Below are 26,355 nucleotides of genomic sequence, written 5' to 3'. Positions count from 1 at the left end.
GAAGAAATACAAAGAGTATGGCATTCTATGGAAAATCTGCATGGAGTAGACAGTTCTCAAAAACTAAGTGACTGCGCAAGAAGAAGAGTGAGGAAAGCTACCAAAACACTGAGACAAGCCACAAGAAGTTACAGGCTTATGTGGCTGTGATGGGAGAAATTGTGCATAGTGCATGTTTTGCATTTTGTATCCCAGTTATACAACTTCATGATAAAGTGGAATAGAGGAGGGTTTTTTAAAAAAGAAGCACAAATGTGGTACGACTAACCATTGACCGCCGTTCAACTATTCCCCAGTTTGAATGCAGCATAACAGTGGTGTGCATGTTCTCTATATTTTTGCTGCCCATGCAAATGTATGCACACGAAAGCTGCACGAGGAACTGGAATCCAACTTGAATGCAGCTCAAATTGCATAAATATCGTTTGAATGTCCATTTGTACGGCATTCACGCTCATTCTTGCTCTAGTGTGATGAGGACGATGATCGAGACATTCAACCAGGATTCAACTCGCAAACAATTCGTACAGACCCTCGAACGCAGTTCAAATGGTTCGAATTGCACACGAATATCATATCGCATTCGTACAGCAGTCAGAATGCAGTACGACTGCAACTCGAGCACCGTTTGAATGTTTTCCAACACAAGTGCAACACGAATGTAGAGTGCATGTGCTCTGGCCACACAAATGTCCCGAATGCTGTACAAGGCGTTCGAGTGCAGCTCAAATTTGAACGACCGTCGTTCAAATCCTCATTTGTACAGCATTTGGGCTCATTTGCGGTCTAGTGTGATGGGGGTAAAAAGTTTGCCAGTTTTGTGAAATTTGAAAGCCTTAAAATTGCTTTAAATTGCTGTCATTTTATGAATTCTTAAATTGAGAAGTTCTGTTGATATTCCTCAATTTTGTTCCTCTTCTGGGATTTCATGCAAGCCACTGCAGCTTGAAGGTGTTATAGTCTAGTTTAATATTAGCTTTAATATCTTATTAAGACAACAAATATATTTTCTTAAAATTAGATTCAGTTTCTAGTGTAAAACTTGCTTGGCAAGAATATTTTTCTTTTTAGGCAAAAAATTTCCCAGGACTAAGGCTGTTTTTATTTTGTTTTGTTTTTTACTTCTTGAAAATCCTTTTTTACAGTGCACCCAGCAGGTGACCGACATGCCAATGGCATATCAAAGAGGCAGAATGAAGCTGCCCTTTAAATTGATCTGGTGCATCAAATTTCAAAAGATGCAAAAAGTTTCATCTTCATTTTGTGTTCTTTTCATCTGGTGATTTATGATGATAGGCCCAAACAAATTACTACCTTGGTAAAAGTAATTATAGAGATTTATAACTGCCATCTACATCAGTACCAACATCAGATGATCTTGAAGGGTGAAGGCCAACGTGTTCCAATCATAATAATGGTTTTTGAGCTTTCCAAGGACACGTGCACACACAGATACACGTGCACATGTGCACACACACAATTTGTTGTGATCACATGCATGTGATGTGAGTTATGTTGAAACAATCTTTGGGCTTTCATGCTCTGTCATCCAGATAAGCCAACAAGCAGCTCTGCTATCTAAACCACTGTGTCAAGGACGACAAACACAGAAGGAAAAATAGCTTCTGTAAACATACCAGCAATATCATATCTGTCTGAAGAGCATGCTCAAAATGATTTGGCATCTTCAACTTAATGTGTTAATGTGTTAATTTCATTTTGAGGACTCATATACAAACAGTGCTGCAAAAAATAAGTGTTTGATTTGGGAAGTCGTGCTACTTTATGGGATTTTTTGAGAATTTTGTTGAATCCCAATAAGATGTTGGATATCAAAGTGGGCCTTTACACAGACTTTGTGAGCACAGTTTGGAGAGGAGGTAGTTTCTGACTTCTTCTCAGTGAATTCTGGTATTCATCAGTGATATATTCTTTTTCTTCATCTGGATTCCAGCAAATCAGCACCTCTGTCATAAAGGAAAGTTTCATTGAACTTGACTTTGCAGATGATGCAGTGATCTTTGTGAAGTGAATGGATGCCCTGATTGAAGCATTTGAGAAAATGATGTTTTAGTTTCATATGTCATGGATCAAGACTACAAGATCTAAGCTTAACTTATAATTTGCTTTTTTTAGCCATTGACTCAGTGGCTATTTATACTAGTCATATTACCAGATAAACCAAATTCCTCAGTATTACTGAAGTATTGGATTCTACTGCCAGAGTGTATGTAAGCATGTTATGTGTGAATTTGTTGTTGAAACTAATGTTTATAGTAGATGAGTCATTGGAGGAGGAGGTTATGTTATTGCCCCCGTTTGTCTGTTTGTGAACAGCCTGGAGCCCACAAATTTTCATATATCATTATGATTTTTTTACTGATGATTCATATCCTGATAGGCAAGAAGTGATTCAATTTTCAAGGTCACAGGTTAAAGGGCAAAGTCATGAAAATCCCTATCTTTAACATTGGACCAATTTTCAAACATTCATAACTCTGACAAAAAAGATCAATTTTCTTTCATATTTCATAGCATTATGTAGGATGGCATCCTTTATTGACTGACAAAGTTTGATCCAGATCCGATCCAGATTTTGTGGACATTTCAATTTAACTTTAACCCCATTTAATGCATATGTCAGGGGGTGTGTTTGATCTGCTTTTATTTCTTGGTTATAGTCTGTTTTTATGTGTAGGCTGTCTTCTTTTTTGTTTATCTCCTTGTTGGATGCTTTTCTGTTTGGGTCTCTCTGTCTCTTTTACAGGTGGGCGTATCTGTCTCTCTCTCTCCCTGGTCACGCCCCCCTTTCCAGTGCTTTCCATGCTCACCTGTGTTCAATTTGCAGCTCGTCGCTGGGGTGCATATATACTGCTCATTCTGCTTTGTTTCTTTGCCAGATTGATGCGCCCTGTGCCTTCTTTCCAGCTCTCATTCATGTTCCATATTCCTGCCTGCCTCAAAGTGTTTTCGACCACCTGCCCGTTTGTTCCGACCACGATAAAGCCTGATGTTAATAATTCTGCTGCTGTGTTTTCTGGACTGTCTACCCGTGTACCGACCACTGCTTGTCACCCCACTAAAGTTTGTCAACCAGAGCTCTGTTTTGTGAGTCTTGCATTTGTGTCCAAACCAAGTCCACGGTCTCCTTTTTAGGTTTTGTCATTTCTGCAGGGGAGGTTAAGATGGATCCTGCAAAGGTGGTGGCAGTACAGGAGTGGGCAATACCCACCTCCCGTAAGGAGGTGCAACGTTTCTTAGGGTTTGCTCATTTTTATCGGAAATTTATTTGAGGATTCAGTTCAGTGGCTGCTCCGTTGCATGCTATCACCTCGTCCCTCCGCCCGTTTGTCTGGTCGAAGGAATGTGACGATTCGTTCCGAGTCCTAAAGGATCGCTTTACCGCGGCCCCGTGCTACTCCTCCGTGACCCTGCACGACAGTTCGTGGTAGAAGTCGATGCCTCCAATGTAGGTGTGGGGGCTGTTCTGTCCCAGAGGAACCCCACGGACAACAGGCTACACCCTTGTGCCTTTTTGTCAAAGAAATTGACCCCCACAGAACGCAATTATGGCATCGGTGACCGCGAGCAGTTAGTGGTTAAAATGGCTTTGGAGGAGTGGCGGCACTGGCTGGAGGGGGCACAATTCCCTTTTGTTGTTTACACTGATCACAAAAACCTGGAATACCTCCGTTCCGCCAAACGGCTCAATGCCCGCCAGGCCCGATGGGCAATATTTTTTAGTCGTTTCAACTTTACTCTGTCCTACCGCCCGGGCACCAAGAACGGGAAACCAGACGCCCTATCTCGCCTGGGAGAGCCAGTAGACACGCCTGTAGATCCAGGAATGATATTACCCGCTTCATGTTTTGTGTCTGCCTTAACCGGGGACATCGAGAGTAGAATTAAATCGACAATCGGGGATGCACCAGTTCCTGTCGGGTGTCCGCGGGGAAAACTTTTTGTTCCTCCAGACCTCAGGAGTGAGACGATCCGCTGGTGTCACGATAGTCGGATGTTCTGTCATCCTGTCATTAAAAAGAACTTGTTCGTGGTGCAGCAAAGATTTTGGTGGCCAGGCCTAGTAAAGGACGTCTCTGAATACGTATCTGCCTGCCAGGTATGCGCAATACATAAATCCTCAAATCAACCACCTGCAGGGTCACTGTTACCATTGCCAATTCCGTCTCATCCATGGTCTCATATTGCTGTAGACTTTGTAACTGGCTTCCCACCCTCCAAGGGCCACACTGTGGTTTTAACTGTAGTCGACCGACTCTCCAAGACATTTTATTCCTCTACGGAAACTACCGTCGGCCAGGGAAACAGCTGTGGTTATGCTAAACCAGGTCTTTAAACTACACGGCTTACCACAGGATATAGTCTCCGACCGGGGCCCACAGTTTATATCCGATTCTGGAGTGAGTTTTGCCGTCTCCTCGGGGTAACTTCCAGTTTGACTTCGGGTTACCATCCACAGGCCAATGGGCAGGCAGAACGAATAAATCAGGACCTGGAGAAAGGTCTGCGGGTGCTTGCGTCGCGGCATCCTGCCTCTTGGTCTGACCAACTTCCGTGGGTTGAACTTGCCCATAATAGTTTGCCCTCTTCTTCCACCGGTTATTCCCCCTTCCATGTGGTTTTTGGACACCAGCCGGCATTTTTTCCCTCGGTCGACCTTAACTCATCAGTTCCCTCGGCGCTCAGTTTGATTCTTTGTTGCCGGCGAACCTGGGAGCGTGCTCGGACGATTTTATCCCATTCTGTAGAAGCTTATAAGATGGCCACTGACCGCCGGAGGTCCGCTGCCCCGTCCTACATCCCTGGGCAGCGGGTGTGGCTTTCTACGTGGCACCTGTCGCTTCGGGGCGTGCCTAAGAAGCTTGCTCCCCGGTTTGTCGGTCCCTTTCCGGTCTCCAGGGTCATTAACCCCGTTTCAGTCTGTCTTCGTCTTCCTTGGTCCATGCACGTCCACCCTACTTTCCACGTCAGTAACGTCAACCCTGTTCGGTCGAGTACTGCCGTTCCCCCGCCGTCCGCCCGGTGTGTGGATGGTGGCCCAGTCTTCTCCGTGCGTCGGCTCCTGGCCTCTCGCCGCTGCGGTCGTGGGTTTCAGTATCTGGTCGATTGGGTGGGCTATGGTCCCGAGGAGCGCTCGTAGGTTCCCTCTCATTTTATTTTGGATCCTGTGCTTGTTTGCGACTTTCATGCCGCTCACCCTGGTTCGCCTGGGCCGTCCGGGGCCGGCCATGGCGGGGGGGTCCTGTCAGGGGGTGTGTTTGATCTGCTTCTATTAGTCTGTTTTTATGTGTAGGCTGTCTTATTTTTTGTTTATCTCCTTGTTGGATGCTTTTCTGTTTGGGTCTCTCTGTCTCTTTTACAGGTGGGCGTGTCTGTCTCTCTCTCCCTGGTCACGCCCCCCGTTCCAGTGCTTTCCATGCTTACCTGTGTTCAATTTGCAGCACGTCGCTGGGGTGCATATATACTGCTCATTCTGCTTTGTTTCTTTGCCAGAATGATGCGCCCTGTGCCTTATTTCCGGCTCTCGTTCATGTTCCATAGTCCTGCCTGCCTCAAAGTGTTTTCGACCACCTCCCCGTTTGTTCCGACCACGATAAAGCCTGATGTTAATAATTCTGCTGCTGTTTTTTCTGGACTGTCTACCCGTGTACCGACCACTGCTTGTCACTCCACTAAAGTTTGTCAACCAGAGCTATGTTTGTGAGTCTTGCATTTGTGTCCAAACCAAACCTCCTGTCAGCATATTTTACATTATATCTTAATCAAACATGCCCCAATTACTCTCATATTTGAAAGTGAGGTGTAGACTGGCACTCACTATCACCTGACAAAGTCTTATCCGGATCTGATCTGGATTGTGGATTTTGTGGACATTTGAATTTAATATTGAAAAGCACATTTTGCATTATATCTCATTCAAAAGTGCCTCAATCGCTCTCATTTGTGAGAATGAGGTGCAAACTGGCACTCTCAATGAATAGATCCACATCTGATGCGTTTTGCAGATTTAGCCGATATTTGATTCTTTTTAACTTTGAAAAGCCCTTTTGATCTATTTTTTGCATAATATTTTAGCTTATGAAAACACACTTCAAACAGCACTTTGACCGGAGGTTTGTGCTCTACGTGTGCGGTGCTCTAGTTAATTTTTGCTTTGCTTTGCTCTCTCTTTAAGATCCTATCTGTTTGAGATGGATGATATCCAGTAAATTGTCATAGCCAAGGAGCAACAGGATCCTTTTGATTCAAAGTGGCTGATTTGGGATGACACAATGGCAAATGACATCCTTTGTAAGGTTTGGCGTGTTCTCTTTGAGAAGTGTGGGAGCGTTGATGAACTGCACTGGTGGAGTTGATTTGCTGCTTGCTTGCTGCTGTGTGTTTTGTGGATGATCTGCACTTTCAGAGGCACTGATAGAATTAAGAAATATGAAGACATGTGGGGTGAACTCGTGTTACATCACATCTGAATGTGATTGTTTGCATTGAGATGTGTGCAGTCTGTGTTTCAGTCCTTTTTGCTCAGCTGCAGTATTTCAATCACTGTATGTTCACGCAATTCCTTGTTGTGTTTTTATTTAGTGTTATTTCATTTGTATGGCCAAAGCGGATTGTCACCCCACGGAGTCTGGCCTGCTTGAGGTTTCTTCCTATGATCATGAAACACCTGATGAAGCTTTTCTTTATGCATGCCAGTAATGTGATTGCCTTGATTTGTGGAGACCACCTTGAGATGATTTTTGATGTGATTTGGCACTGTATAAATAAACTGAACTCATTTTAATTGAACTGTTCTATTGTTGAGTGACAAATGACTGAGTTTGAAAATATCTGTGACTTGATATTTGATTAGATTTTTAAATTGTGATTTCCATGGGAATACCTGCAATTCATCTAATGTAGGACAAATAAAACAAAAACTCTTGTGTGAGTGTTTTAAACAGTTCAGTACACTTGCACACCTGTTGGAGATGGATGGGGAGTGTTGGCGACCAAGAGGGATCTTTTTTCAGGCCATGGAGACCCCATTGTGACTAGCCTGCAACCCTAGAGGGAGTCAGTGAGAGTGACGGCGAGCAGAGGCCATTTTTTTTTATCTCAACTCGGTCGTGGACTCTGTGTAAATGGGGTGTAATTTGGTCAACAGAAGATCAAAAGTGCTGTGAGTGGCACCAGTGTGATGCCACACCCTCATTTCAAAGTACACTCAAAAATGGCTCTTTGGATGAACTTATTTCAATTATGTGCAGGTTTTACATCTAATAAATATATGTAGCCCCAACTCAAATAAAACACATCCATGCAATATAATATAATTTAATTGAGTTGGGGCTGCATATATTTATTAGATAGAATCCAATCTAATGAGTCAGTTTTTTGAGTGTATTACACAAATTTCCCCGGGCACCTTATGGCGACTTCTGCTCCTAACTGGCAATTAGGATGGGTTAAATGCAGTAGACACAATTCATTGTGCAGGGAACATGTTCCTTTGTGCATATGACAATTCTTTTGAAACAATTGATTCATGGGATGAACTCAATTCAATTATGTGCAGGTTTTCCTCCATCTAATAAATATACTGTATGTAGTCTCAACTAAATTAAATCATCTTGCATGCACGTGTTTGAGTTGGGGCTAAATATATGTATTAGATAGAATCCAATCCAATGAGTATCACACAAACAAATGACTCATTGGATGAACTCAATTCAATTATGGGCAGGATGTCCATCTAATAAATATAAGTAGTCCCAACTAAATTAAATGATCTTGCATGCATGTGCTTTATTTGAGTTGGGGCTACATATATTTATTAGATGGAAAACCTGCACATAATTGAATTGAGTTCATCCAATGCATCAGTTTTTTTAATGTATCAAGTTTGCAGTGAAAATGTTTCATGGACTTTAAAACACCCAAGGACACTAACAATGAAATATTTGCACAAATCTTAACAAAATTAAACTTTTTACTACCTATTAGCATGCTTTTTGGTTATCATATTAACAATATGGGGAAGGGCTCATTTCTCTCTTCATTAATTGCATTATAGTTGGCACATGCCTACGCTTTTCCAATGCCTAGCAATAGGTTGCAGGAGAGTATTTGAAATAAACTGTAGTTTTATCACTTCATAAATTATATATTTTTATTTGAATGGTTTTTTTTATATATACAAATGCATTTGAAAGAAAAAAAACGTGAAAAAACATGTTGATAAGCATTAGGACTCAAATATGTTGTGTAAGTAAATAAATAAATAATCCCAGAATATAAAACCACTGTTGGTGGTTTTGCATAGTCTGTAATGGCCCACAAGTAAAATATCACAGATTAAAAGTGTAACACTCAACAGTTTCCACTAACAGTCACATGTTGTGGTGTGGCAGTCCCTGAGCAAACCTCAGCCAAAAACAATAAATCACTGTACAAGAGAAAACATATTCAAGGTGACGCCTGCCCACCAGATCTCACCTTGAAATGTTTCATTTTGTCTGATTTGGTTGATCTAACCTTGTACTCTGCTTACAGCTTGAAACTGTTTGAGTACGAGTTTGGCTGACTCACATTAAATCTTGTCAAAATGTTCTGATTTTATAAACAAATCAACACTTCTAACATTACTTTTAAAGCATGCATCCAGTTTTATCTTCCAAAACATCTGAGGGCAGAGCTCAAAAAAGTCATCAGCGAGATGAACTGTGCTTGAAGCCAAACTGCAGGTTTAAGTGTCAGATGAAGCGCTGCCGCAAGAAGAACACCATTAAATAAGTGCCAGATGGAAAAGAAAAGGCCTCAGAATAAAAGACAGGACTTTTTTGGCACAAATCTTTGTCTGGTCACGTGACAAATCCAGTTCACCGCACTGAACAAAGGACTAAATTGTCCCGTACATGGTGTCTAATGCTGGACAAAAGCAGGTGCTTTCAGCGTGAGAAGCCGGCGTGCAAATGTCGAACGTGTTTTGAGATGAAAAACGTGTTTATGTCTGTGTTGAGTCTGCCCCCTTAAATGGAGGACTAATCTCTGTTCTGGATGTTGAAACAAAAAGGTTCGTGTGTGCACCAAAAAGCAGCTGTACTTATCTAAAAGGGAAATAAAAGCAAAAAGAAAAATAAAAGTCTCCAGCCTCTTCTTTTCTATACTTTCAGACATCATCACATTCCTCACTAATGTGGCAGAGCCCATCCTTCTTTTTTTTTTTTTCTATCAGCAGAGATAGTCCCCCCCTCCTCTCCTGGTAAGATGTCAGCTCTTACAAAAACTGGAAGGCTGGGGCTGAGAGAGCACAAGCTGCCGTCCGGCTCCTGCAGACAGACACATCACTAAAGTTGTGCTCGACAGCTTCTTCTGTGCTCGGAGCTGCAGCCACGAACAGTAAAGTAGCTGAAGTGAATTTTTTTTTTTTTTTTTGCATTCCATTTTTTAAGTTTTTATTGTTGTTTCTGCACGGCGATGTCTCTGAGGGGTGACGTGTGCGTGGTGACGGGGGGCTGTGGATTTCTGGGCCAGAGGCTGATCAGGCTGCTGCTGGAGGAGGAGAAAACGGCTGAGATTCGGCTGCTGGACAAACACGTTCAACCCCAAATTATACAGAGTCTGGAGGGTAAAAACTCTTTCTTTCTGCAGCCCTGTGCTGCTCAACTGTTCCACACATTATTAATAACAGAATAAAATCCAAACCTGGCAACAACAATATGTCAGCAGGGCCACTGTGGAAAGTTCCTGAGCAAACTGTGTGTTGTTTTCTTTCTTATTTGTTGTTTTGTTTGTTTATTGCCAGGATAATGCAAAACTGACTACATCGGAACCTGGTACCCAGTGATTTATTGTCTCAGGAGAAAGAAGTCATTACATTTTGGCAATGCTCCAGATGAAATGAACACTTGTGTGCAGGCTGAAGTGTGAAATGTTTGCAGGCAGCAGGTCTGAGCAAGACAACAGAGGCCGATCGAAGAGCAGCGCAAGGCAGCTACGCTCCCGCTGAGCAGAAAGGACCGAGTAGACTGTTTCAGAAGTATTTGGACAGTGACACCATCTTTGCCAATTTGCTTGTGTGCACTGCCACAGTGGAGTTGACCAGACATGGGGCCAAATACAAAAGTATTTGTATTTGAAAATACTTAAATACATTTTTCGGAGTATTTGTATTTGTATTTTCTGATTTTGAATTCAAAGTATTTGTATTTGTATTTCAAATACATCGCCGATCCCAAGTATTTCCAAATACTTTTACAAATACTTTGTCAAATACTTTTCAAACTTGGGAATCTCTGTGACACCATGTTGAATATAGATTGTGATAGTTTGATTATTGCCTGTGATATTATAATAGTGAATTTGTGATAAAACATTCAATCCTTTACTTATCAATAGTATTTGGTCATGCTATTTTCACAATAAATTGTCACTGGTTTATCAGTTTTTGTGTTGATTTGTTGTTTATAGTTCATAGAAAGAATTTGTATTTGAAATACTCAAAATATAAAGTATTTGTATTTGTATTTGAAAAAGTACAAAGTATTTGTATTTGTATTTGGAATTGAAAACTCTAAAGTATTTGTATTTGTATTTAAATACAATGCAAAGTATTTGACCCCATGTCTGGAGTTGACATGAAACTATCAAAAATGTCTACAGAGTTTGGATAACAGGTGGCCAATGTGAGGTATAACACTTCTAAACAGAGACAACACCAGCAAATACAGGAACATCGGCTATGCTAAAATACGAAATGGAGCAAAATGGGGACTGATACTTATGAAATGGGGTAAAATGTAAACTGACCCAGACTGACTCCAAATATGAGTAAATTAAGTACTTTTGTTTGTATTTTGGTCATTTGTGTGTGTGTGTGTGTGTGTGTGTGTGTGTGTGTGTGTGTGTGTGTGTGTGTGTGTGTGTGTGTGTGTGTGTGTGTGTGTGTGTGTGTGTGTGTGTGTGTGTGTGTGTGTGTGTGTGTGTGTGTGTGTGAAAATGCAGAAATGGCTCCGTGTGTGTACTCGGGGCAGGTGTGCCATCTGGTGTTGAAGAGCTGGAACTTCAGCCACTGACCCAACAATGGCCCTGTTTATCTATAAAGTCTATGCTTTTTCCCAAGACCTGCTCTTTATGAAATGTACCGTAATTTTTGGTCCCAATTCACTCCATTTTGTTACATTTTACCCCCACTTCATAATTATCAGTTCCCATTAGCTCCATTTCATCCATTTCATATTTTAGTATGGCCCCAGAAACACTGAGGAAAAAAATAAATAGATAATGTAAAACGGGTATTTATCTGGTTTCACCGGTGTATAGGTGGCAGAGGTGGGACAAAGTCACTGTCAAGTCATCAATCTGCAAATCCTGAGTCAAGCCTCAAGTCAGCTTGCAAACAGTTGGGGATCATTATGACTTGAGACTTGACTTGGGACTTGCATATTCATGACTTGAGAGTAACTTGATGGTGACTTACTCCCACCTCTGATAAGTGGCACCTTTTTCTGTATTAACATCGCTTTAATGTGAGATTTTTGTGCATTGTTGTGGTGTACATTTGTTATTGTTGTTTCATCTTATTCTTGAAATTAATTTTGTTTAGTACTTGTTTCCTGTGAAAGCCCCAGACAGACAGAGGGGAGTGCACTTCCAACTGTCCAAAACTGCTTTTCACACAACAGCCTTCCTCCTTCAGCTTCCATCATCTGATCCTTTGTTGAGCTTTCACTCTCTTCCTCTTCTTCACCTCTGTCATCCTACAAACCACCATCTGGTTGCATCTCCTACAAAGAATGTAGTCCACCTTGGTGCACCTTCCTCCACTCTGATATGTCACCCTGTGGTCCTCCCTTTTCTTAACACCCAAGCGAGTAATTTGAATTGGAAAAATGTTTCCTACCATTAATTTGTCAGTCGACTTGCCCTGTATTTGTTCATAGAATTTTTGCAAGGGTCGGTCCATGTGGCGAGTATAATCCAAACTTGTGCTTCTCTGGGTCACTTATGACCCTGGAAAGATCTACGAGATTTTTGACATTATAGCTTCAGATGGCATTGTAATTTGCCAATCTAATCATTACATTTTTCTGTTTTGCAAGGAAGCATGGCCAAAAGACCTAGAATAGCAATATTTACAGCTGCACAAGCATTGAGACTGATTCTTGATGGCCAGAGTGAGGATAAGGGTGATGGACAAATATATTAGAGAGTGAAATAAATAAGAAGAACCCTAAAACAATCATTTATATAGAAGTATTCCAATATAAAGTCAGTGGGGTCATAAATAATGTCACACTGTCATATTCGCTAAAATAGCTTGGTTGTTTGAGGGGTAAAGTAGGTGTTCACCACAGCCTTTTCCGTCCTTTTTGCAAAATCAACTACCATCTGTACCTATTGCTTCCTCATCACTTATGTTCCCTTTGCCAACATGCCCCTTGAAGTCTGCCCCAGTCACCACTCTTTCATGCTTGGGTTCACGCTCCACCACCTCATCTACCTCACTGCAGAAATCTTTCTCCTTCATCTCAAAACTTATTTGTGGGGCATATGCACTGATGATATTCATCATCACCTTTTCCATTTTCAACTTCAAACTCATCAACCTGTCAGACACTAGTTGTGTCAGACACTCGCTTAACCTCTAACAAACTCTTAACATACTCTTCCTTTAGAATAATCCCAAGACCATTTCTCTTCCCATCCACACAATGATAGAACAACTTCGACCCATTGCCTAAGCTCCTGCTCTTACTTTCCTTCCACTATGTCTACCTTTCTCCTCTCCATCATGTCAGCCAGCTCTCTCTCTTTACCAGTCATACCGCCAATATTCAAAGTTCCGTCTCTCATTTCCACCCTTTTATTTTTCCTCCTCTCCCACTGTCTGTGGACACTTTTTCCTGCTCTTCTGTTTTACTCAGGTGTAGCACAATTTCCGCCAGCACCCTGTTGGGTAATGGCACCAGTGGCTGTCGTTGTTAACCCAGGCCTCTGCTGAACCAGAATGGAAATTTGATTTATACTCTGCATGGTATCTCTGCACGAATGTCCTTCCTGACACAACCTTACTTATTTATCCAGGCTTGGGACCAGCACTCAGAGTGTACATGCTGCACACCCCATGTGACTGATATTTGACAAACTTTACAGTGAACACCCTGCTACCTTCTGCCCTCCTCATTTATCCAGGATTGAGACTAGCAGTCAGAATGTACTGGCTGCACACCCCATGTGGCTGAATTCGGTTCTGCCTTTGATGCACTGTGGTTAGTCTTTGGTGCACTATGGTTATCCCTTTGACACACTTTGGTTATCCTTTTGACACACGTTGGTTAACCCTTTGATGCATGTGGATTCTCCATTTGACACTCTTTGCTTATCCCTTTGACGCACATTGCTTTTCCATTTCACACATGCTGGTTATCTCTTTGACATATTTTGGTTATCCCTTAAATTTCTGTGACACTAGTAACTTCCATGTTGTGACATCTGTGAGAGGTTTTCCAGAAGTATCAAAGTTGTGCAAACTAAATACTATAGGCATGCTACAGTATTTACAGTTATGATCCTGTTGTTATCATACACATTGTGTAGTACAAGGCCAATATGTTATGTCATCACACTGTGTGCTAGACCTGCATGTTACATCAGCAAACTGCTTGCTAGATCACAGTGACAGGCAGCCATAATCTTCACGTCCTGGTCAGTGGTGGGCACAGCTAACCAAAAGGTTAGCTTCAATAACAGATATTCAGCTAACTAAAAATGTATCTTTTATAAAGCTAAACCGATAAACTACTCAAAATTTATCGGAAGCTACAGCTAACCAATAACCGATAACTTCCAGTATTGTCTCCAGTACACTTGCAAATACTAACAAGCTGATTTTGAGTTTTAACACGACAATCACTTCTGGTAGCATCAAAGGCGACTACAGACCCAAACAATGAATCATTTCTTCTGCCATGAATGTACTAAGATTACCCATAATGCACCTGGCACAGCATGTCCACACTAAAACCTTCAAAATGAGTGCATTACTTTAAAACTAAAACATATTATCTGATATTTTCACGTTATAAAACAGACATGACATTAATTTAAATAACTTGTCCGAAATTAGTTTGGTTAAAAATTTTACCATAAGTTAAAACTGTATGCCTCTGGATGACTTGGGTGATATTGCCAGAGTATCAGTATGGGATCAAAAGAAATAAGCTTTTTTCCTTTTCTGTGACCAGTTCTCCTTTGTCTGCAGAGGATAGAGCGGTTTCTTCTGAAACCAGCTCTTATCTGTTTGCAGAGGATACAACTGCACAGCTACAACGAAACATTTAACAGGTAGATACTCAACTGATTTTAAACTTAATAAATAAATGTTTGGAACTGTAAAGCTTTGTTCACCACGCCTCCAAAAATATGTTAGCAGTCTAAAAATTATCAGACCAAAACTTATCAGAAGATAACTGGTCCGATGATGGTTTTCAAAGTTATCTGAAAAGCTAATCCGATAATGACAACTTTAGCTTCAATAAATAGTGGTTAGTGGATTAGCGAAACTGTGTCCACCACTGGTCCTGATTGTTTAATATTCTAGTCCATGAGTCCAATTGTGGATTTGGGGCACTTTCTTGTGATAATCTGACTGTGGGTCAATTAGCTGAGCTTCAGTTTTGTCATGATGACAGAGTTGCAGTGCGATGGCGGAAGAGAAAATTACTTGGTGCATTGACAAATCAAGACTCCAATCTCAAGTATACAATATGGTTTAAAAAACAACAACTTGAATGCTCAGCTTTGGTGTACCTTTTGCTGCACAACTGCCATCATCTCCATACCGCCCTCGAATGGTCTCGATCGGAAAAGCAGGTGTGTCATCAGTCTCACAGACTTGGGGGGGTGAGTCGATACTGAAACTTGAGTTTGTCGAGCAGAAAGGAGCTGGGAGTAAAGTCTCAGACAAACAGCAGTGAGCAGAGTGGGCCACTTCATGTTCAGCGAGAGACCAGCAGAAGAGATCTTGTAAATTTTTAAAATATTCTGTGGGGGAAAGTGCTTAATATAAAATAAGACTTGGAGAACTCTTTTTCTTATTTTGTGTTTTAAAACAGCCTGGGAATGATTTATTTGTGTTTGGTTTCATATAAGCAACTGCAGAAAACATTTCAGCACAGACATTGTGCCAAATTCTGTTTGAAATATTCTCATCAGTGATGAACATTTTATTTTGTTTTGTCAGGCTGCCGAGGGGACACAAAGGTGGTTGCTTTGGAGGGCGACATCAGGGATAGTGACTTCCTGAGAAGTGCCTGCCGTGGTGCATCAGTTGTGTTCCATATCGCATCCATCATTGATGTGCAGGACTCAGTGGAGTACAGCGAAATATACGGGGTCAATGTCAGAGGTGAGGCCACTACATTCACCAAATGCGCACAACACCTCATGAGAAGTCATGACTGTCCAGTTATGCCCAAAAAAGGGTCCATTGCATTTAATCTGATGGTGACGTGCCAAATCTCACAGATTTCAAAAGTTTGCACTGAAAATATTTATATTCTTACCAACAATTACTGAAGATAATGTTGATATAATGCCATATTTCTGTATTTTGTTCATGTTTTGCTGGTTTGGCGCTTGCATTTGGAGTTTGAGGTGTGTACTTGTCTTTTAAGATGTTAAAGAGATGAACAGAATTCTTTTTTTAAACGAGTAGTACTGTTTTTCAGAAAAATTACAGGCATCCTACAATCCTATCCAATCACCCCTTTCTCAGATATAGCAAACAAGTTACAAACCTTATTAAACACACACACACACACACACACACACACACACCGTTGATTTCATTACTGGTGTGCAGCCTGGTACATTACAATACAAAAACTGATGATAATTATCAGTTTTTTTAAAAGGACATTCAATTAAACTGAATCTAATTTTCGTGTAGGTTTTAGAAGATAAACTAAAAGAAATTTTATCTCTTAAAAATCTAGAATTTTTAAGTTTAAATGTGGTCACACATGTTACTTCTTTATATTCACAGATAAACTTTAGACACCTTACACTCAGCAGTTTTTCCATTACTTTGAACTAATTTGAAGCACATTTTTTGCAGTGTACTGAAAATTATCTGTATGTTTGATTTTGACCTTGAATAAGGTTACGTGAACAATGAATGGCATTTGTTGTGTTGTCTGCTTGTCACAAACAAATTATCATGAACTTGATCAAATGATCAATCTTATGAAGGGGATTCATGTTAGTTTTGTTAGTTTTTTTTTTTTTTTTTTTTTTACATTAGCATGAGATGAGGAATTTCTTAAGATTTTGATCAGTTTTGGAAAAAGTCTTTTTTTTTTTAAGTGAAATGATCATTACTTAAATGTTGCCGTTGATCAGGATCTGGTGTGAATTCTGAATATTAGTTATTTTAATATCTGACAACAATAGAAATACAGAAAAAAAATTGTAGTCTGCAAACGTTTGACTGCTGATATACAGAAAACACTCTTGCAGTCCCTAGACTGAAGAATGAATGAGAGCTTCGTGTAATAATACATAATTTCTTTTAGTACAGATGAGGACAGATTTATTAGGTCCCTTATGAAATTTAAAGTTTTCTTCAAAATTTTCCCAAGCACTTTTTTAACTGAGCAAGAAATTTCCAACACAGACTCTCCAAACATCCCAGTGTTATTTCTGATGCTTGCATTATGTTACTTTGCACATAAAACAAAATTATTTCTCAAAAACCATTAAATGACCACAGTCAAAATCATTAGCCCCCTGAAGATCTAAACTTTTTGTTGAGCCACAGCACAAATCACTGTTGTGCAATGAAGTACTTTAACTTTGCAATGCTCAAAGCTTGTAAAATCAAGTTGAAACTGAGCGTTCTTCCAATGTAGACACACTATAAAAACTTCAGTTAGAGTTTGAGCTCTAACTTGAGAAAGCATCATGCTAACAAAAGAAAAGAAATCAGTATAGACTTGAGAAAAAGAATTCTTGATGAACACAAAGCAGGAGAAAGATATAAAAAGCTATCACAGTGGTTCCAAGTGTCAAGAACTGGTGTGAAAAGTATCATCAAGAACTTCAAAGAGAGCCACACAGTACAGAAGAAGCCTGGCAGAGGTAGGAAGCAAAAGATTTCAAAGACAAAGAAGATTTCAAATAAAACTAGCGAGAGATGTGTCTAAAGATCCCAGAACAAATGCTGAGGTATGAGTGAATGACTTAGCTAAGTTGGGTATTGTAGTCTCAAAGAAGACAGACACTTGAATCCTGGACAGGAATGGACAGCGAGGTTGCAGACCAAGAAAAACTACTCTTCTGCAGGAGACACCTTCAAGCCAGGCTGAAGTATGCTGAGGACAACCTGAAGAAAGGTTATGCATACTTGAAGTGTGTCCTTGAGATGAAACTGGAGCTCTTTGGCCATATACACGTTGCTTATGTTTGGAGAAGGGAGGATACTATAACCCAAAGAACACCGCGCCCACAGTGAAACATGGCGGTGGGAGTATTAAGCTGTGGGGAAGCTACTGGAACTGGGAATCTCCTCAAGGGAGAAGGAATCCTGAAGAAAGAAGGATATGTGAAGATTTTGAATAAAAATATCAAGTAGTCAGCAGTAAAACTGAGTCTGGGTCATTCCTTTGTATTAAAACATGGCAACAACCCAAAACATATGTCACTCCTGGTGAAGGGCTACCTCCAGAAGACCAAAGTGAATGTTAATGACTGGCCTGCAGAAAGCCCTGACTTGAATCCCGGTGAAAATCTGTGGGGTGAACTGAAGACCAAGGTCCATGACAGAAGACCATCAAATCTGGAGGAGGTTGAGAGATTTGCCAAAGAAGAATAGGCTGGGATTCCTCAGGATACACGTCTAAGACCTGTTGAAAACTATATGAAAGCAGCCTGTTATCCAGCAAAAAGGACACACAATTGACTATTAACATTGGAGGGGCTAATTATTTCAACTTTGGCAGTTTTGGGTTTTTGTGATATAATTTTATTTCTGTGTGCAAAGTAAAACAATGTAAGCATCCAAAATAAAACTAGAATGATGGCATGAGGATTGCTGGATGACCCCTGCCTGTGGCATAACTACCTGCATGGACTTCTCATTGAGTCTATATTCTTTTGTTATTATGTCATGTTGTTTTGAAGTCCTGTTTTCTGTTTCTTCATTTTCATAAAAACCTTGTAACTGTTAGAATGGCCTAAGCAGTGGGTCACCCCTCTAGGTGTGGTCTGCTTGAGGTTTCTTCCTCAAATCATCAGAGGGAGTTTTTCCTTACCACTGTCACCTATGTGCTTGCTCTAGGGGTTGGTAAGGTTAGACTTTACTTATGTGAAGTCAGTGAGTTGTCTTGAATATGACAACTTGATATTAATCAGTGACATAACCAGAAGTTGTCTTTGGCCTTTTTGGTCTTCAGTTGTATGCCAACTTGTCAACTTGTCGTTACAAAAACCGAATGACACTTAATGACAGCAGTCATAAACATTTATGACATTAACATAATATTTATGACACATTCATGACCGTGTCATTAGCAACGTTCATCGTAGCTTACAAAATAGTTGGTTCTTTTGTGTTTGATAACAATCTTTTCCTGTGCTGTCTTATCCTTTTTATGTCTTATTACTTATTATATTATACATACCTTTTTCTTGAGCTGCTTGGGTGGGTAGGGAGAGTTCCCATGGGATAAAAAAGCTTTTTAACCTACCATCCCTGGTTCTCAAGACCAGGCACCTAAGTGGCTCTACTCTACTCTCCTATTTTACTCTTCCTTTTTAGATATTTAGATATACCTTTGTATACTGGCATAGTTCCACCTTAGAATTGGAATATAATATATAAGATATACCTTACTGAATTTTCATGTAACAGTTATAACAGTCTTATATCACTATTATGACGATATCTTCAAGTAAAGTGTTACTGAATAGTCTTTGTTCTGTTCAAATAACACTTTTGAAAAAAATATTGAAAAGATGTTAAATTTCATAGGGTGGCTAATCATTTTTGTCCTCAACTGTACCTTATCCTGAAATAAGTGAACTGCTTGCGTGTTTTTTTTTTTTTCTTTCTTCAGTGAATTCAAGAGTCTCTCTTCTGTCTAGGAACACAGTTGCTTTTAGAAGCAAGTATCCAAGAGAACGTGACATCCTTCATCTACACCAGCACTATTGAGGTGATGGGGCCAAATCCCAATGGTGACCCAGTCATCAACGGCAATGAAGACACTGATTACAAGTGCTCCCTGAAGTTCGCCTACAGCAAAACCAAAAAGGAGGCCGAGCAGCGAACCTTGCAGGCCCATGGTGAGATCCTCCCCAATGGGGGACAACTGGCCACCTGTGCCCTGAGACCCATGTATATCTACGGGGAGGGCTGTCGCTTCCTCCTTGGCCACATGAGGGATGGAATACAAAACAGGGATGTTCTTTTGCGGATGTCTGTACCCGAAGCCCGTGTGAATCCTGTCTACGTAGGCAACGTGGCTTTAGCCCACCTCCAAGCGGCTCGCAGCCTCAAAGACCTACAGAGAAGATCAGTGGTTGGAGGGAACGTTTATTTCATCTCTGATGATACACCACCAGTGAGTTATTCAGATTTCAACCATGTTGTGATGTCTCCTCTGGGCCTCCACATTCAGGACAAGCCTGTGCTGCCCCTGCGTCTCTTCTATGTTATCTGCTTCATTATGGAGATGCTGTCCATGATGCTCCGCCCTTTCATGCGTGTCATTCCACCAGTGAACCGGCAGCTGCTCACCATGCTGAACACGCCGTTCACCTTCTCCTACCAGAAGGCAAAGAGACACATAGGGTACCTTCCCAGATACACCTGGGAGGAAGCACGCAAGCGCACCACTGAATGGCTTGCCTCTGAGTTACCAAAGGAAAGGGAAAGGTTTAGGGCCAAATAATCAGTAGTGCAGTATTAAAACTATGACTGTAAGTAACACTGTCTACTTGTTTTTCACCTTATGACCTTATCTTTTTATAATACCATTTTTCTGCAATGTACAATGAAGCTAGGCATTCAAATAATATGATGATTATGACTACTGATGTTTTGACAGTCTTTTGTCTCTGTATCTTGCACAAAGGAGTGCATGGCATTACAAAAATGCCAGTAACAGTTTCCACTGAAGTGGTTGTGGTTTTCATGCCTGGTGAGCTACAGTCTTTAAAATACCACACATACTCAACTTCAACTGCACATCCATGGGCCTGTTTGTCTAAAAATGAGGAGTGGTCAGTTGTAATGTGAATGTCAGGATACAGAAAGTTTTTGCTCCATAGACCACCAAACACCTGGTCAAATATCTAGTGTGTCTCTGGTATTTACAGGGTGCCATACTCAGAAAAACTCACACTGTGTGTCCACGACACTATACACTCAACACAAAATTTTTCCCAATAGAGCATCACAGGGCCTTGAAACAGAATTTGAGCTGGGCACCAGTGGACTCTATTTTAAAGGGAAAGATACGCGGTACTCTGATTGGTTGACATTATGTTAGGTCACAATATACATATGACTGATAACCAGGATAAATTCAACCCCAAAGTGCCCACTTTTCCGCTATGTTTATACACCCACCCTCCAGAAACCAATGACAATTTGAAGATGTTCCAAAAGTACCTGTGACATGAATTACGCACCTACTATGAAGACAATCCGAGAAATATCTCAAATCTATCAGTGAAGGCCTTTTAACCACAATTATAACACAATCCCTATTCAGCGCACAACAGTAAATGTATATAGTCAGTAAAGTGTATAAAATAACAAACAAACAAAAAAGCAAAAAACAAACTGGACGCTACACCATCATCTCCCGCAGACTAACGGATGCCAGGGATAGATATTAAAACACTCCAACCTTAATAGAAAAAGGAATCTCACTCACGTGTCACAGCACACAGATAAGAGTGCACAACAGTGCATGTCCAGTTAGAAACAAACTGAATACTCTGGTTATTCAGGAATTGGCATGTGAGTTCTATCTCAGAGGTCGGCTGAGACAGCTGCACCTTACGTGCATTGGAAGTGCACAGTGGTCAGTCATCAACCTAGTGACCACCCTACCTTTTAGACCGAACAGTTGATGCAACAGGTGTTAATTCAACTGTCAAAGCAGTTACTACATTTCCAGCCCTGTTTCCTTTGCTAAATGAATTTGCATTTGCACGTGCAAATCCATTTCCTTTCCAGAAAACCTCTCACTTCTGAGTGCAAGCACACTGTGACACCTGTCAGTGCTTCCAATTATTAGATTTTTGTTATGTCCATGGCTTACTAGGTGACTTAATCCAACCCCTTTGTACCCATCATCTTGGGTTGTGCTGATTTCATGCTGCTTATATAAGAGAAAGGACTTTAACATGCTCCAAAGCATTAGTACCTCATGTAAGAGATCAAGCACTGTAGACTATGATAATATGGCCCAGTGTCTTTTTAATACTACCATCAGGAAGGTCAAAAGTCATTCCTGCTCAAATTCAGTATCACTATCCAGGCAGGAGTTTCCAACCCAGAGACGAGGGAGGTCTGGATACAAAGTGAATTCAGTTGATTCACATTGGGGAAAAAGTACAACACCAGCATAATTTAAACTGGAAAGATTTAATACACATAAGAGCTCACAAATTAATTCTACTTTTAAATGTATTATCTGCAGATTGTTCTTCAAAGGGTTTAACTGTTTTAGTGCTACTCGACATTTTATTTCCTTGTGTAAATCAGCAAGAATTTGTAGTATCCTCAGAGCATTGGCTTGCAGAATATATGGACTGTGCCAGCTTAACGTTTTAGCCAATCAGAAACTTCAAAGAATTAAAATAAAAGTCTAACCACTTTAATATCTATCACATCCTCCTACTTGATAAACAAACTACAACTAGTACATAAAGTACAGCAAATCTTGACTTTACATTCTCTGATGTCATTTCAGTTAACAGAAAGCCAACTGATGAAGTTCTCAAAGGTATCACAAGAGGGCGCTACCTGATTATCAAAGTCTGCTACCAATTTTTCTTTGCTGCAATTTCACAATGACAGCAGCATATCTTCTGTGTGTGAGCTTATTAATATCTGTCTGCTTATATATGAATAAGCTGTTTTTAACAACTGATTACATAAAAAGTAGTTTTGTAATTTTTTATGCTGATACCTTTGGAAAAAGACAAATAAAGACTGGAATCAATCCCTTGTTGACACGTTTTTGTGACTTATGTGCAGTTTAAAATGACCTATTCATTTGTATATTTTTGATGTGGTTGTCACATGTATGTACTAATAGAAAAATAAGCAACTAATGATATTAATATGTATATGTCATGGACACGAACGAGTGAAGCTCGTTAGCATCTCACCATGTCATTTTGGTCCTTCAGACTTTTTTCAGTAAATGCTTCAGGGGAGCATTAGCATTAGGGTTGAGCCGGATACTCATTTCAGACGAGTATCGGGTACAAATAAAGCATTTTAGATGAGTACGAGCATGATCCGAATAAAACTCGTCAATATCTGTGCTCGTTTCAGAAAATTCGGAAAATTCTCATTGGGTAACTGCATTCTCGCTCTGTGATTAGCCAGTCACACACAGTGCCCACCCCTCCCAACACAGACATGTCTCTGCAGCCGCTCCAACCTGTCCTCTCTCTCTGTGCTTGTCTTGATTCCGTCTCTCACTAGTCCAAGTGTTCTTCAGCTCACCTCTTTTTTTGTCTGATATTTAAAGTTACTTTGTGGACTTGTTTTGTTTCATATGAGGTGCTTTAGACAAGACAGAGCTGAAAACAGCTCATGTCGCATCGGTCACTCCACTCCGGTTTTTTATTTATTTATTTATTTATTTTAAACCGTTTCCTTGCTCTTCTGGTTGAGTGATATAAAGTCAGTTGGAAAACTTTGCTGGTACTGAATGCGGTGCTTTTGAGAAGGATACAGTGAACAAGGCTGACATATTATTTCCCTGTTTGCCATCACTGGGTGTTTGCATGAATCACCAAGTTCACACAGATCATTAAAAAATAAACAGTCTTACAGACCACTTACACACATACACACATAGAGCTGAACACACAAAGTAGCCTATATTAATATTTTTTATTGAATATGGCTGCATGCAGTATCTGACACTTTCTCACTGCAGTTCATAAAATAAATTGGTCAGTCAAACAACCTCTCTCTCCCTCTCACACAGTCACACACACACACACAGACAGATGGTCATGCACACACAGAGACACACCTTAATCAATATTGTTTAACTTTGCGTGGAAAAAAATGCCAAGAGCGTTAGGTAGTAAAAATAAATAAATAATTTTAAAAATCACAGTTTGCTCATAAAATTAAAAAAAAAGAAAGTTTTGTTGAGTATGACAACTCTTGTTCATGCAAACTTAGTAGTTCATAACTTCGTACTACACTGAAAGTCAATTCTGCACAGCCGGTCTGCTCTGTGTCAGCCTGATCCCGTCAGATCTCAGAAGCTAAGCAGAGCAAGATCTGGTTAGTACTTGGATGGGAGACCTCTTTGGAACACCAGTGGCTGTGTGTTTCTCCAGGTAAAACCAGAGTTGCGTCAGGAAGGGCATCCGGCATAAAACGTGCCAATTACCAATGCGGATCCAACTGTATCCGCTGTGGCGACCTCGAATAAAACCAGGAGCAGCTGAATGAACAACTGAATGTCAATTCTGAGGCTGTTCTGTAAATATTCATTCATACAGTTAAGAATATTTATGTTCTGAGTTCATAAAAAAATTGTTCTGTAAATAGTTCTCTTACTTTTGTGATCAAAAACATTGATTTGAATCTCAATTTTGAGGCTGTTCTGTAAATAGTTTTCAAATAAACAATAAATATAGCAACTTCTGATCAATCCATATCAATTTCAGACTTAAAATAATGTACTGATTTAAGCCCCAGCCAGTTTGGGTTCTACCACACCCACTTCCGGTTTAAGCCCCGCCCACTCCAAGTACAGATACAGATCATTTAGATGATTTAACAGATACAGATACTGGTTTACTTGCTCATCCCTAATTAGTATGACTAAAACCTTTCAGCTTCTGGACCCCCTGCCTTTTAAAGCATTTTTCTTTATTTGCCTCATACATGCCTGGAAGCTCTTCACCACATAACAATGTAACAAATTTAGGTCCTTCAAACTTTTTTCCAGTAAAACAGTTCTTGGGAGCATGAACATGGCTAAAAACTTCAGCTTTTTAAACAGTTTTCTTTTTTGCCTTTCACTTTCTATGGGGGCTCTGCCCCCCAGACCACCCGCCTTTTTAAGCATTTTTCCTTTTTTTTTTTTTTTTTGCCTTTCAGCTTCTGGGGGGGTCCACCCCACAGACCCCCCCAATTACAGCCCTGTTAACCCCTTGCCACTTTAAGCATTTTTTTTTTTTTTTTTATGTGGATGTACAAAAATATTCAAAATTTTCAGCTAGTTGACAGTAGGGCTGCATAATATGACTAAATTAGCGTATCTCAATATTGTCATATTAATATGATGTACAATATGAGTTTGATTTCACACAAAGTGCAGCAACAGTGAAAATTAAACATTCCTCAACAAAACAGTAATAATATCACACTCATTTTGCACTCATCATAAGGTTAGGACACAGTGCCCTCCAAAAGTATTGGAGCACTTGGTATTCAAGTACAAGAAAAACAAAAAATATAAAGAATAAAAATTTCTAAAATTATCTTCCTCAAACTCAAACTGAAAGCAAATCTCTAAAACTTGATAACAGCTGTAAATAATAATCAGTTTTGCCAGTTTTCTTCAGGCAAGTCAGGGGATGGAAACATGAACATTTCCAAGTCACTGAGTGTGTCTTGGCACACTTACTGAGCCTGCTACCAAATACATTGATTACTTCATAAAGCCTTTGGTAAGAAAACTTCCATCCTTCGCTGAGGACACCACTGATGTGTTGAATAGAATCCCAGCGTTGTGTTTTTTTGTTTGTTTGTTTTTTTTTGTTTTGTTTTTTTGTTTGTTTGTTTGTTTGTTTTATTTCTCTTCAATTTCGTTTTTTACAGAGTGCAATGGGCCCCAAACCTGGGGTCTACAGTTGCATCCTAATCATTAATCATTACTGGCATTGTATCCGAGGGCTCTCTTCAAGATGGTGACTGTTCCTTTAACTGTGGATATCTGCACCTCATGGGCACTTGGGTGATCAGGGATTGCCTCTAGATATTTCTTCAGGTTCTTCTTCATAAGCCCTGTTGCTCCCACCACAACTGGTATAATATCAATTTCTTTCAATTACCACATTATTCGTAGATCATTTTTAGTTTTGGTTATCACATGGATGTTCTGATTACTCCAGCTGCAGTTTTTCCCAGGTGCTACTCATTTAGCCAGTTTATTTAAACCTCCTCAGTTTGTTCTTCCTTGGAGGTCTATTGTTTGTGCATGAGTGGTGGTATGTATTATGCTGGTTTTTGTTGTGGATTTTTTCTAGTATATTCTTGTCAAGTTTTGTGTGCAGTTGATTCCTTTGGACTTTAGTATTTTGGTAATTTGTTTTCACTCCTGTAGCCCCTGGGTTTTTTCCCCTCACTCTGTGTTCAGAGTTGAATTGTATTTTTGGTTAAACTTTCCCCACCTCTGTTGCATTTTGGATTCCACACTCCTGTGGGGGTAAGATTGTATTTTTGTTATATCCTTCCCCTCACCTGTCTTTGTGTATACTGGACACTATATAATTATTCAATCTTGGCTGTTTTTGGAACTTACTACTTGGGTTTGTCTGTCCTTGCATATTGGGATTCTACTCTGCCTAGTCCAGGCTCCAAACCTTAACACATTGACAGATATTAAGGATCACTTTCTTGTGACAATGGATGTTGAAGTTTGTATATTAATACTGAACATCAAGAAGGACTCTTTGCTTTAAGTTTTTTCACCGGGAGTAACATTCTGAAAAACTGCTTTTTTTTTTTTTTCTTAGATTTACAGATTGGGTTATTCATAATATTTTTATTGATAAATTGTCTTCAAAAGATTAGTTTCCCTATGGGTTCCTCTTTTTCTCTGAATTATGTTTGTTTATGAGAGAATGACTTTGTTCTCAATCCAGTTAATCCATACTATCATTATATCACCTGGTATGGTTGCTATATTGATGACATCTTGATTTTTTTTTTTTTTTTTTTTTTGATGGTAAATTGGAGGACCCATTGGATTTTCATCATTTAAATTCTATTAACCCCAAGATTAAATTATCAATTGAATATTCAGAGTAGCATTAATTTTTTGGACTTGTTAATCTTTAAAGGTGGAGATG

The 26,355-nt window shown here is 40.0% G+C and overlaps 1 protein-coding gene and 1 pseudogene across 1 annotated transcript in view; both read left to right on the top strand.

The window, feature by feature from the left end:
- hsd3b1 (hydroxy-delta-5-steroid dehydrogenase, 3 beta- and steroid delta-isomerase 1) overlaps positions 1-20,788 on the top strand; it is a 29,074-nt gene extending 8,286 nt beyond the window's left edge. Inside the window, exons 4-6 of the mRNA XM_034186931.1 lie at positions 9,456-9,631; positions 15,248-15,412; positions 19,150-20,788. Of these exons, the coding sequence (XP_034042822.1) occupies positions 9,456-9,631; positions 15,248-15,412; positions 19,150-19,958 (1,150 nt within the window). The 3' untranslated portion in view covers positions 19,959-20,788. The remainder of the gene's footprint in view (positions 1-9,455; positions 9,632-15,247; positions 15,413-19,149) is intronic.
- Positions 20,789-23,484: 2,696 nt separating this feature from the next.
- Positions 23,485-23,603, top strand: LOC117525437 (annotated as a pseudogene).
- The last annotated feature ends 2,752 nt before the right edge of the window (positions 23,604-26,355 follow it).

The sequence above is a fragment of the Thalassophryne amazonica genome, chromosome 14 (assembly GCF_902500255.1).
Source record: "Thalassophryne amazonica chromosome 14, fThaAma1.1, whole genome shotgun sequence".
Taxonomy (NCBI): Eukaryota; Metazoa; Chordata; class Actinopteri; order Batrachoidiformes; family Batrachoididae; genus Thalassophryne; species Thalassophryne amazonica.
This window is presented reverse-complemented; position numbering and strand designations above follow the sequence as displayed.